Source organism: Mobula hypostoma, chromosome 9, assembly GCF_963921235.1.
Source record: "Mobula hypostoma chromosome 9, sMobHyp1.1, whole genome shotgun sequence".
Classification (NCBI taxonomy): domain Eukaryota; kingdom Metazoa; phylum Chordata; class Chondrichthyes; order Myliobatiformes; family Myliobatidae; genus Mobula; species Mobula hypostoma.
The window spans coordinates 136,793,651-136,807,684 of NC_086105.1; the positions used below are offsets into that span (position 1 = coordinate 136,793,651).

The 14,034-nt window shown below is 43.0% G+C and overlaps 1 protein-coding gene across 4 annotated transcripts in view; it reads left to right on the plus strand.

The window, feature by feature from the left end:
• The window catches only part of LOC134352092 (septin-9-like), a 585,694-nt gene that overhangs the window by 485,288 nt on the left and 86,372 nt on the right, over positions 1–14,034 (plus strand). For all 4 annotated transcript variants that reach the window (XM_063059263.1, XM_063059262.1, XM_063059265.1 and 1 more), the window contains one exon: positions 9,850–9,978. In XM_063059263.1, coding sequence (XP_062915333.1) covers positions 9,850–9,978 — 129 coding nt within the window. The remainder of the gene's footprint in view (positions 1–9,849; positions 9,979–14,034) is intronic.

Below are 14,034 nucleotides of genomic sequence, written 5' to 3' on the forward strand. Positions count from 1 at the left end.
CCCGAAACGTCGACTGTGCTTTTTTCCCATAGATGCTGCCTGGCCTGCTGAGTTCCTCCAGCATTTTGTGTGTGTTACTTGAATTAGATAAAAGACATGTTTTCAATGTCCGGGTCCTTTTCCAGGGGTGTAACTATGCCCCAGTCTGCACAGCCACTCTTCGTCTGCAGCTAAAACCTTCATCATTGTCCTGACCAGTCAGTCCTCTACTCTCCTGTCAGACCACGTACCACAGCAACCAATCTGCTGGAGGAACTCAGCATGTCGAGCAGGATCTCTGGGTGGGGAGGGGGAATGGTCAATGTTTTGGGTCAAAACCCTGCAGCAGAACACACGGACAATTCCACCTCCCCCCTCCCCAACTTGCTGAGTTCATCCAGCCGATTGTTTGTTGCTCTGGATTCCAACATCTGCAGCTTCTTGCATCACCACCAGCCATAAGTCTGAGCTCGTTCATTTCTCTGCCGGCAACATCCTAACTCTCTAAACAGGTCGGCCTCACCCACTTCCCCAGTGCTGACCGATCCGCACTGGTTTTCAGTCTGACAGTACCATTCTCGTGTGTTTTTGGATCCTCCTTAACCCCACCTCTGCCTGTTTTCATAATATCCTCCAGGCAGGGCTACAGCGTTACAAGGAATGGATTGGTTGAGAGATCCTTGATTGGTCAGGGCATGAAGGGATACAGGGAGAAGGCAGGAGAGTGGGGCTGAGAGGAAATTCGGATCGGCCATGCTGAAATGGCGGAGCAGACTCAATGGGCCAAATGGCCTAATTCCGCTCCTATTTCTTATGGTCTTAGGTTTTTACAGAATGTGGGCTTTGCTCAGCCAACCCCATTTTAATCACTCTGCTAGTCACAGAGTCACTTCTGCTATCTCAATACTCAGTTCTTACTCTCTTTCCTTTCGTTTCCTTCTTTCATTCCTTCTTTCCTTTTTTTCTTTCTTTCCAGCACGGAATAGGCCCTTCAAGCCACCCAGCAACCCCCGATTTAACCCTAGCCTAATCACAGGACAATTTACAATGACCAATTAACCTACTAACCGATACGTCTTTGGACTGTGGGAGGAAACCACAGCACCCGGAGGAAACCCAGGTGCACATTGGGAGGACGTACAAACTCCTTACAGGCAGGGTTGGGAATTGAGCCAAGGTCACAGGTGCAGTAAATCATTATGCTAACCGCTACACTACCGTGCCAGTTCAAGAACACCTCCCCAGCTATGTAGGACACCGCCCAGTCCGTAACAGGCAAAGCCCTCCCAGCCATTTATCACATCCCCAAGGAGTGCTGTCACAAGAAAATAGCGTCCTTCAACCAGGACCCTCATCATCCACACCATGCTCTTTTCTCACTACTAGCATCAGGCTGGAGGTACAGCAGCCTTAAATCCCACACCACCAGGTTCAGGAACAGTAATTACCCTTCAAACATCAGCGTCCTGAACCAGCGTGGATAACTTCACTCACCTCAACTCTGAACTGAATCTACAACCTGCAGACTCAGTTTCAAAGATTCTACAACTCACGTTCTCAGTATTATTTATTCTTTTTTATTCGTACAATTTGTTTTCTGTTGCAAATTTTCATCTGTAAGGGGGTTTCGACTTACTGCGGAGGCTAATTAAAATGGCGTCTTTGTTATGTTAATCTGGGGAATGCGGCTTTGTTGTGTTAAACGTTGAGAAAGTTTGCGCTAGCAGCTTGTTTTGCTTTTGAGTGTGATAAGAGAGTGCTATTAACCAATTGGGTTAGTTGTTATGGTTTTGGTGTATTTGAAGATACTGTATGCGTGGGGTTTTGGGGCAGAAGGCAGGAGAGCGAGACAGAGGATGGACCAGGTGCTGTGATGTCCACTAACGGGGTCGGACCCCGAGAGGGGCATTCGGCGAGGAGAGGAGACGGAGACGGACTCGTGTGGAGCGTCTGGTTGACCACCGTTGTTGGTCCCAGGCAGCCGGTCGAGGTGGTCCGAGGGGTCACAGGGTGAAGAAGAAGGTTTGTGCACGAAGAGATTGAACTTTGATAAGTGTGGCGCCTTTTATTTTCCTTTTATATTTTATTCTCTCTTAATTATATAGTTCCAGTAATATCTATCAACTGTAAATCATTTAATTGCTTCTGGTGTATTGTCTGTTATTTGGGCGGGGTGGGGTACATCACACAGCATCCACACAAACGAATTACCCAGTTTGCCGGGGCCGAGGCTGTTTCCCTAGACGACAGTGAGCCGAGTGACCCTGAGGGTGGCCGGGGGGGGCTACACATCTTTGTGTATAGTTTATCATAATTTTTATTGTATTTCTTTATTTTTCTGTAAGTGCTTGTGAGAAAGGGAGTTTGGTGACATAGAGAGTATATACTTCGATAATAAATTTACTTTGTCTTTGACTTCTGTTCGTTTATGATGCAATTTAAAACTTGAAATTCCATCGTTCGAACTCGTATTTTCTCACAAAGCAAGGGTGAACACACTTTGAAAGTATTTCAGTGACCGTAATGTGTTTTGATAAAGTCTATAATCATGGACCTTGTTAAATCGTCACTCAGGTGTCTCATAGTTTGAGTCGTGTGGAATGGCAACAGGTTCTTTCAGCCCATCAAGTAAACACCAACCATCAAGCACCCATTTATATGAACCGTTGCAAACGTTATCGGGGAATGGGATTGTTCTGTGAGCCAGCGGAGGCTCAATGGGTTGACGTATGGATTTTTAAAAAAAAATTATATGATGTAGGAGACCTGAGTAGGATCACTGTTCGATCACAAGGGACAAATGTCTCTGTTGACTGTGGGTGCAAATTATTTGCTGCATTCCGAACATTACATTAGTAACTATGCTTCAAAACATTAATTCCTGTGGGTATGGCAAATTCAAATCCAGATCTTTTTCTGACTACCTATACATCCAACTCGTTGAGAAATGAGCTTTGGGATGGTCCTTTGGTCCACTCTCCTCTCCTATCAGATTCCTTCTGCACCAGTTCTTGACCTTTCCCACCTACCTGGCTTCACCTATCACCTTCCAGCTAGCCTCCTTCCCCTCCTCCCCACCTTTTAATTCTGGCATCTTCCCCAGGCCTGAAGAAGGGGCTTGACTGTCTGTCCATTTCCATAGATGCTGCCTGACCTACTGAGTTCCTCCAGCATTTTGTGCGTGTTGCTTTGGTATGTGGTAAACAGGCAGATTTCAATACAAAGATCAGCTGGTGCAGATCATAGAACAGTACAGTACAGCCCAGGTCCTTTGGCCCGCAATATTGTGCTAACCAGTCAGTCTAACCCTTTCCTCCCAGTAGCCCTCCATTTTTCTTTCAAACATGTGAATATCTGCTCATAAAACAAGGATGAACGCACTTCAAACATTCATCACTGACTGTAATGTCCCTAATGTATCTGCTTCTACTACTATCCCTGACACTGCGTTCCATTCACATACCAATCTTGGTAAATAATCCCAGGGCTGTCATTCTCCTTATACCACATTAGCCATTGTTGCTTTGGGGAAAAGGTGTTGGCTTTCTACCTCTTATCAACTTATAGAATCATAGAAAAGTACAGCACAGAAACAGGCCCTCAGGCCCATCTAGTCCATGCTGAGCCATTTAAACTGCCTACTCCCATTGATCTGCACCGGGACCATAGCCCTCCTATACCCCTGCTATCCGTGTACGTATCCACACTTTCCTTCAACGTTGAAATTGAGCTCACATGCACCACTTGTGCTGGCAGCTCATTCTGCACTCTCACGACCTTCTGAGCGAAGAACCCTCCCCTCAAGTTCCCCTTAAACATTTCACCTTTCACCCTTAACCTAAGACCTCTGGTTGTAGTCCCATCCAACCTCAGTGGAAAAAGCCTGCTTGCATTTACCCTATCTGTACCCCTCGTAATTCTGTATACGTCAATCAAATCTCCCTTCAATCTTCTACGTTTCAAGGAATAAAGTCCTAACCTGCTCAATCTTTCTTTATAACTCAGGTCCTCCAGCCCGGCAGCTTCCTTGTATAAATCTTAATCAAGTTGCCTCTCATCCTCCTTCGCTCCAAAGAGAAAAGCTCACTCAGTCTTTCCTCATAGGTTCTCTAATTCTCTCATTCTCTGCTGCAGGAAATAGTTGAGGCCAGTTCATTGGCTATATTTAAGAGGGAGTTAGATATGGCCCTTGTGGCTAAAGGGATCAGGGGGTATGGAGAGAAGGCAGGTACAGGGTTCTGAGTTGGATGATCAGCCATGATGATACTGAATGGCGGTGCAGGCTTGAAGGGCCGAATGGCCTACTCCGGCACCTATTTTCTACGTTTCTTTGTAATCCAAGCAGCCATCCTGGTAAATCTCCTCTGTACCCTATCAGATATGTTTTATCATGGTTGTACAGAACATAGAACATACAGCACAGGAAAGGGCCCTTTGGCCCACAGTGTCTGTGCCAACCGTGATGCCAAATTGAATGCAAGATTCATATCAAAGTAACAAAATGAAGTGAATTTTTTCCACCAAGGTTAATTCCTCTGGATTGCTGAACTTCGATGGCTTCTGAAGCTTTAAAACTCCTTCCTAATTTTTATTACAATATTGTAAGTTCATCAAGGCCAGCAAAGGCAGAATGTTATTCTGATGTCAGGCCCCTTTGCAAAGGAGAAAAGTAATTGATGCATCGAGCGATCAGCTGTTAGTTTCGCGATGTGACAGACAAATTTACAGTGAACGCTTCAGCATACTTTCTGTTGAAGATGTGAGGATGGGGCAGGGTGGTAAACAGCTTATTTACGCCTCAGACTGTGCCAAAACCCAGTGCAACCCATTCACTTTCAGCACTGTGATGTTCCATGCATTCTGATTTAAATTTTCATAAACTCGTAATGTAGCCTGCTTTATGTAAGGCAAGACTTTTTCAGTGCACTGGGCTGAATTATATAAACAGTGTTAAATAGTGCATTAAGCCAACATGCTGTCATTGATAAATTTGCCTTTGGCCTTTTTCAGGTTGTTTGTTTGATGGTGGTGAGATAGTTCCCACACTAGTTGTGTGAACCTCACAGGAAGTTGGGATATGTACTGGGGTTTATTCTTCCTGGCAACAGGTCTCTCTCTCTGCACCACCACTAACACTAATAAGAGTCTGAATGCTTGCCATCTACTGAAAACATTGCCAATGCTTTGACTTTTCCCTAACCAACTCCATTAGAGGTCTTGAGAAGTTCAGTGAATTACAGTAGGCACAATGATTTACCACTCTTGTGACTGTCTTCTCGTTTCATCAACACAGTAAACCCATTGTCAGCTTCTATTAAGCTGACGGTGCATTTGCAATATCTCAGCCTATGAGGGACTAATTTGTTTGAAGATTGTTTTTTTTCTCCGCTGGGATTTCAGGAGGCCTTTGTCAGTGGCAGTGTCTGCGGGATACGTTATGAGAAGTCGACTTGATGTCCAGAAACAAGAAGTTCAATCAAATCTCCACAAAAAAAGGAGAAGATTCCATATCCCCTCTGCAAATACAGACCCGAGTTAAAATCGAACTCTGGGCTGGGGGCTGGTCAGAGGTTAAGTAAAGGGGGAGTGACAAGTTTTTACACAAATTCCAGGAGGCAGATTTATTAGTTCCTTAACCAAACGATCCGATTAAATCAAGCTTGTAAACCCAAACTCAAAGCACAAGGATTTGTTGCAAGACAACTTTGACATAATTTCACTTCTCCACTGTAAGATGCATCCATGGGCACCAAAGTTTAATCAACTCAGTGTGAGTTTATAGGACTAGTTCAAAATTGAAAGTAAATTTATTATCAAAAGTATGTACGGGTCATCATAAACTAGCGGAGATTCATTTTCTTGAAGGCATTCACAGTAGAACAAAGAAATACAATAGAATCAATGAAAAACTACACACGCGCAAAGACTGTCAAGCAATCGATGTGAAAAAGCAATAAACAAGTGAAACTGAGAACATGAATTGTAGAGTCCTGGAAAATGAGTTCATAGGTTGTGTTCAGTGATCAGTTATTCAGTGCTGTCATGACTGAAGAAGGCAAATGAAGGTTATCTAGCTGTCAAAGATTAGCGTAGCTTTATGCAGAAGATCATCATCTTGGATTTCTCTTCCCCACAAGGCTGTGGACGACCAATTTTTAGCAATACATTTGGGATGAATCGATATTTTTGGTACTAAGGAAATTGAGGAATATGGAAGGAGGAGGGAAGTGAGTCCTATCAGTCATCATTTTATTGTCAGCTTCTGAATTAGGATCAGTGTTCGGAAGTGTGGTCTACTCTTCCTAGTTCCTGTCTAATGCTTGAGTGAATTATGAATTCCTATTCATTGGATAAATTAACATTTATATTTGGAGGGACATTTACCATGTTTTGACACTTATTGCAGGTATATATTTTAAAATTTTCTTTTATTGCAATGGTTGTGTTTGCGCGTGGCCAAGTGGTTAAGGCGTTGGTCTGGTGTTCTGAAGGTCGCTAGTTCGAGCCTCAGCTGAGGCAGCGTGTGTGTCCTTGAGCAAGCTGTATGGTCCTAATGCCCTTCCCTTGGACAACATCGGTGTTGTGGAGAGGGAGACTTGCAGCATGGGCAACTGCCAGTCTTCCATACAACCTTGCCCAGGCCTGCGCCCTGGAAACCTTCCAAGGCACAAATCCATGGTCTCACGAGACTAACGCATGCCTATGTGTTGCGATGCAATGCCTTATTTAAATGGGAGATCAGCTGCTTGTGTCCCTACACAGAATGATCAAAATGGGACCATGGAGTGGTTATCAAATGTGTCCTGTGTCCTCATGATCTAAACAGCTGCATTAACTTTGCAGTTACTTGGTCTTTGGCAACGAGGAACAAATCTGTCCCTTGTGCAAGAGAAAATAATATCCATATTGGTTGGATCACAAAGAAGTTGGAACATATCGTGATTAGCAAAATCCATCAATTGACTTAAATCTCATGCTCCAGGAGTCGAGCCTAGTTAGCAATAATGAATTTGTTTTTAAAAAGGGCATAAAGGAAAAAGATTTTAAAAAATGTATTCAAAGAAATTTATTTATGAAAGTATGTAAGTTACCATATACTACCTTGAGATTAATTTTCTTCCAGGCATTTACAGGAAAATGAAGACGAAAATGCAAAAGAATTTATGGAATTTTTAATATAAGTAACCAATATGCAAAAGAAGACAAAGAGTGCAAATAAAAAATAACACTGAGAACATGAGCTGCAGAGACCTTGAAAGTAAGACTGTACGTTGTGGAATCAGTTAAGAATTGTTGTGAGCAGGGCCAGACTTTAGGCAGGGCTAGGCTGGGCTGCAGCCCAGGGGCCAGAGCTGCAGAGGGGCCCAAAGTAGGTAGCTATCATCATGGTGGACAAAAAAAACTATGAGAGTGGAGCACAGAAAAGAAAACAGAAACAAGAAAAAGAGGACCGTGAGAAAGAAGTATTAAAAAAGACATTGAAATTGACAGAATTGTTTAAACCTGTTCTCGATGATGCAGCAGTACCATCGCTCTTGTCACAGTCTGAGACCGGTGGACAAATGGAGACCTGTTCAACAGCTAGCGCTAGCACCAGCGTTAGCACAGAACCACCGTCCTTGCCACAGTCAGCAGCTAACGTTGAAGAGGCAGCATGACTTTGGGATTCCTTACCACAGAGGCCTCCGAACAACCAAGTTGGGTCGCCATTAATGTCAACGTTACCGCTACTGAGGATCCTTACAGCACTGATCCTGCTCGCTGGGGAAAGGAAACATTAGATGATTCAGTCCGAGCATACTGGGCTAAGAAAGGGCCGGAGTCCTGCCAGGATAAGGATGTGGATATCAAAGCTTTAGAACGAGTATACAAACAGCAGGGACGTTTCTTCTCCAAATTTCACTTCAAATGCAAGCTCGTAAATGGTGAGTACATATCAAGGCGATCGCTCTTATATTCCCCTTCCACTGGCTGTGTGTTTTGTTTTGCATGCTGCATCTTCAGTGATGGTAACTGTCAGTCCATCTTCGAAACTGGCTTTAGCGACTGGAAACATGCCGCTGAGCGCATAGGAGAGCATGAAAATAGCGAACACCACAGGAAGACGATACTGACCTACGTTACACTAGCGTCTGACAGCAGAAGAGTAGATACAGAACTGCAAAAACAGTTCGAGTCAGAGTGTGTCTACTGGACTGATGTATTGAGAAGACTGCTGGCGGTTGTGAAGTTTTTGGTTGAGAGGGGACTGGCTCAGATCCGCAATGGGACAGGACAGGCTGAATCATCTTACTCTGATGTCACTTGAAAGTGATCTTGTTCGGAAACTGGATTTTAGTGATCTGATCAAGGACCTTGCTGCGAGGAAATCCAGAAGAACTAGGTTTTAATTTTGAAAAACAAGCATCTGACTTTGTAAATATCTAGGCTTGTGTGTCAGTGCTGTTCCTGTTTTTGTGGCAATAGGCTAACAGTTGACTGTTTACAAACCTAGTAAGGTCTTTACTCTGCAAGCCACACAGCACAGCAATAGGTTAGTATGTGCTAGATCTCATTTTTCAAAAAGATTTTTGGAGTATTGTCAACTTTTCCTAGTTTGACATAGTGCCATCTCTCTTGGCCTTTTCGCCTCTCATTTCCACTTTACTTTCTCAGAACACACGGTTGAGAAAAATACCTAGATAAAAATGCTTTGGCATTGTTTGAGAAATAGGGCCTATGGTCTGTGCAGCAATAGCTAAATAACGATTTAAGATTGAGTACATCATACTTCGTCTCCCTCATAACTTTACTAAGCCAACTAAGCCTAGGTCAATTTTTGAGTGCTTTAGATGCTGTCCTTCAAACTAAGAATCTGCATTACTTTCTGTCCTCCCTGTTAAGGCCTGTAAGTATATAGCCTATTCATTGTTCTAAACCAATGTCTTTGTCCACAGCTTTGATACTTAGACCAGTACGACCTTTGCTCTTGTTCTTGCTTTTTTTTGCTTGGTACAGCAGCATTTTACGGTGTCGGCAGGGGCCACATTAGGGCCCCGGCCCCACTAAATCTGGCCCTGGTTGTGTGTGAAGTTATCCACACTAGTTTAGGATCCTGGTAGTTGAAGGCTAATAAGCATTCCTAAGTCTGGTAGTGTGGGACTTAAGGCTCCTGTATCTCCTGCCCGACGGTAGAGAGCATGGCCTGGATGGTGAGGGCCCTTGATGATGGATACTGTTTTTTTAATGGTGCTCTTCAACGGAGCAGATGGAGGCAGACCTATTGAAGTGCTTTTACATTAGATTATCCAATCCCTCAAGTAATCCCCACTTCCAAGGGTAGAGCCATGATCGGTGGAATGGAGCTGTCCTCCCATCATTCCATAATGAATACACCAGTGATAAATGATGGGTTTTCCTGGGAATGATGCATTCCAACTCAGTGAACTGCACATGGTTGGTTTAAAATATGACTGTCCACAATGCTCAAAATTCAGTCATCCCAGAACAGACTTATTTTGGGGATTCGGGTGGGAGAGGAGAATAAAAAAGCTGGACCATTGAGATTCTAGGAAATGATGTTTTAAACATGCATATAAATATTTTTATTAACTATTCAAGCATTAATGGACAGTTATATATATTCTGAAGAAAAAGTGGTCATGCAGGATTTCAAAACTGAAAAATAAATTGAAAAGCAAAAGCCAGATTGTATCTTTTAGCTTTAGTGTTTGGAAAGCATTTGATCACCATTAAGTCACATCTGGGGATCTGCTAAATTAGTTCTCCATTTCGCTCTGCTCGGAATTTACAAGCTAAAGCTTGCTGGTGCTCTGTAGACAGGTGGAATTTTCTGCTGTTGCTGAAGTGTTGGTTTTTCCTCTTGCTCAGGTGAAAGCGGGCTTGGAAAGTCGACCTTGGTGAACACCTTGTTCAAGTCAAAAGTCAGCCGGAAGTCCTGCATGCCCAACTACATGGAGAGAATTCCCAGAACAGTGGAACTCCAAACTATTAGCCACAGTAAGTTTAACTGGAAGCCAAACTGCAATGTTATAGATGTATCCAGCCACCCTGAGCCTGGCCTCACAGTCCAAAAGCATTGATTATGGCAGTGGTTCAGATTCCTGGTGCTATATTGGCATACTGTCAGAATGGAATTGGATATTTCCATATGAAAACCAACATGCTCATATTAAATTCCCCTCTGTGGGTTTATCAAAGGGCTATGGTCTTTATAAAATAAGTAGGTCAAATACTACGGTACTGTGCAAAAGTCTGAGGCATGCTAGATTTTTTATAGAAACATAGAAACATAGAAAATAGGTGCAGGAGTAGGCCATTCGGCCCTTCGAGCCTGCACCGCCATTTATTATGATCATGGCTGATCATCCAACTCAGAACCCAGCCTTCCCTCCATACCCCCTGACCCCTGTAGCCACAAGGGCCATATCTAACTTCCTTTTAAACATAGCTAATGAACTGGCCTCAACAGTTTGCTGTGGCAGAGAATTCCACAGATTCACCACTCTCTGTGTGAAGAAGTTTTTCCTAACCTCGGTCCTAAAAGGCTTCCCCTCTATCCTCAAACTGTGACCCCTCGTTCTAGACCTCCCCAACATCGGGAACAATCTTCCCGCATCTAGCCTGTCCAATCCCTTTAGGATCTTATACGTTTTTATATGACTTCAGATGGTATAGCCTCCACAGAGCCCTGATCTCAACATCATCGAGGCTGTCTGGGATTATCTGGAGAGACAGAAGTAAGAGAGACAGCCAAAGTCTGCAGAAGAACTGTGGCAGGTTCTCCAGGATGCTTTGAACCATCTACCAGCCAATTTTCTTACAAAACTGCACGGTGGTGTATCTAAGAGAACTGATGTAGTTTCAAAGGCAAAGGGTGGTCACACCAAGTATTGATTTGATTTAGGTTTTTTACTGTTTACTGTTTTTTGTAGTCATTATTTTTGATATTTGGTAACTTTTCAATTAATCATTTTTGAAAGCATCTTCACATTACAGAATTTCTTTTACATGTGCATAAGACTCTTGTACAGTACTGTAGATGTGAGAAAGTGCTGTATTAAAGACGTTTAATTACAGTTTCTTTGAGGCTACATGCAGAATTAAAGGAAATATTAAACTGGCAATACAGTTGGATGTGTGAATGTATTTGTAGCCATATTAAAATTACAGAAACGTCTGTGTGTGTGTGTAGCTCTGGATTTCCAGCACCTGCAGAATCTCTTATACTTCAAGAAATATATTTTTGGACATGTAGACTTTATTTATATTAAGTTTCAGGGAAAGAATAATATAAAGTTTAAAATGTTTGATGTGCTTTCATTTATAAGCATGCATTTGCCACAGTGTAAATTGACTTAATTTACATTGTCAAGTCAAAGTTTCTCTATAATGTCTGATTCCCACCTGTTTTAGTGTCTTCCCTGGTGTAGCAACCCGATCCAGAGCCAAAGCCCAGACCTAATGGTGCAAGTTACCATCATCTTTATTATGTGTCATGTCATATGACTGTGCGATCATGGTCTTCCATCTGTTTTTAATCTGTCACTCCATCTGTTGTTCTTATCCTTTGCTCTATCCATGACCATGATTGTTCTTGGCAAATTTTTCTACAAAAGTGGTTTGTTATTACCTCCTTCTGGGTGGTACCTTTACAAGGCGGGTAATGCCCCCCCCCCACCCGGCCATTATCAATACTCTTCAGAGGTTGTCTGCTTGGTGTCATTGGTCGCATAACCAGGACCTTCGATGTGCACCAGCTGCTCACACAACCATCCACCACTGGCTCCCATGACCCTGATTGGGGGGTGGGGTAAGCAAGCGCTACACTTTGCCCAATGGTGACCTGCAGGCTAGCAGAGGGAAGGAGCGCCTTACACCTCCTTTGGTAGAGATGGATCTCTACCTCGCTGCCCGAGTCATACCAGGACTTGTTTGCAAAAGAGTGGATGTTTTTCTGATCCAAACGTTCTTCTGAAGTCAAGAATGACGCATAAAACATAAAAATGAGACCTTTTTATTAACTGTTACAAGAGCAGAAAAACAAGCTGAGAGAACTAAAGGAACAAAAAAATGAAAAAGCACTTCATGGTCATCTCATACTCAGACTAGAAATAACAATTATCTCTAGGTGATAACAATTATCATCATCATATGACATGGATGCTCATGGTCTTCCACCTGTCTTTAATCTAATAAGTTCTTCAAAACTTTTGTCTGTCCATCTCTTGATGTAGATCATGAATGTTCTGCACTGCCAATGGTGACGCTTTTTTCTGTCAGTTTTTCCCGTCACTGCAAGATGATTGAGCTTCTCTTTCCTCAGTACATCCCAGAAACTCGCGCTGCCGTTTTCTGATCGATTATATCAGCTCTCTTCTTATTCTGGCTTTTTGCAACACTTCCTAATGTGTTGCTCTGTCCTTCCACGATATTTTCTTCATTCTTCTCAAAAACCACGTTCCTGCAGCTTCGAGTCTCCCCTCATTTTGCTTTGATGTTGTCCAACGTTCGCTTCCGTAAGTTAGGAATGAATGTAGTACTGCAACACTCTGAGTTTCAAACCCATAGAGATTAGGTTATTTTTTGTATCTTGCACAAATGCTTGAACGTGCATTTAGCAAACTCATTCCTTCTTCAAATTTCAACGTGAGTTCTACCGTCAGATGTTATCATGCAGAATAGTGGTTTGACACCTGGTACAGAAAACTGATAAGCCTCCAGAAAGATTGTGTACAAAAGCAGCTGTGCCATAATTACTGGAGAATTACATAAATATACAAGCAGTCTTTGAAAAATTAAAATACATAGAAAAATAAGAATTCTACACCCCAATCCAACAGGACCAAAGTCAAGGTGAGGAAGGGACTGAAGAGCGTTTGGGAGTAGGGAGGGGAAGTGACATGCTGAAAAACGGGAGAGGGGATTAATACAGGGCTTTCCATAATTTTGCATGCTTCAACCATTAGCAGAAATGGCCCTTTCATCAGTTGAGTCACATCATGCAGTTCCCAACACTGAGTACCTTTGGTTTTTGGCGTTAGAAGTTCCACATCCTTAACCTCCATTACCCTGTTGACTGATGAGGGTGTTTGACCTTTGGGCTCAGACTTGGAGCTTAAAATCATCAGCCTAAATCTCATCTTGTTAGCCTTTGTAACCACTGGTGTGAGAAACATGGAGAGAAAATAAATCTGGCCGTTTCCAGGGACACCTACCCTGAGGCTGGGATTCAGGATCAGAGCAAACTGAAAGGTTCCCCTGACCCAGGAGTGCTGGGGGCTGACATGGGTTTTGCAAAAAGAGCAGAGTGTTCCCTTCCCAACAGTGACATTAGTAAAATGTTAAATTGTTCTTAAAACATGACTGTCTTCCTTTGTGTGGTTAGAGAATGCTTTGAAAATCTGATGGCCTGAAGGAAGTGTTAAACCTTGGCTTTCTGCGCATGGTGTAGAAAATTTTACACATAGTCAAATTATGTTCTTAAGATGGTCTCATTTCTGTTTTACATTGGCTCTTCGTGACCAGTCCAGCCATACTGTAGAGCATTTGCTATTGCTTGGCCTGAACATTCAATATTGAGTGGGCAGATTCATGGCAGATGCAATTTAATGTGGATAAATGTGAAGTTATCCACTTTGGTGGCAAAAATAGGAAAACAGATTATTATCTGAATGGTGGCCGATTAGGAAAAGGGGAGGTGCAACGAGACCTGGGTGTCATTATACACCAGTCATTGAAAGTGGGCATGCAGGTACAGCAGGCGGTGAAAAAGGCAAATGGTATGCTGGCATTTATAGCGAGAGGATTCGAGTACAGGAGCAGGGAGGTACAACTGCAGTTGTACAAGGCCTTGGTGAGACCACACCTGGAGTATTGTGTGCAGTTTTGGTCCCCTAATCTGAGGAAAGACATCCTTGCCATAGAGGGAGTACAAAGAAGGTTCACCAGATTGATTCCTGGGATGGCAGGACTTTCATATGAAGAAAGACTGGATGAACTGGGCTTGTACTCGTTGGAATTTAGAAGATTGAGGGGGGATCCGATTGAAACATA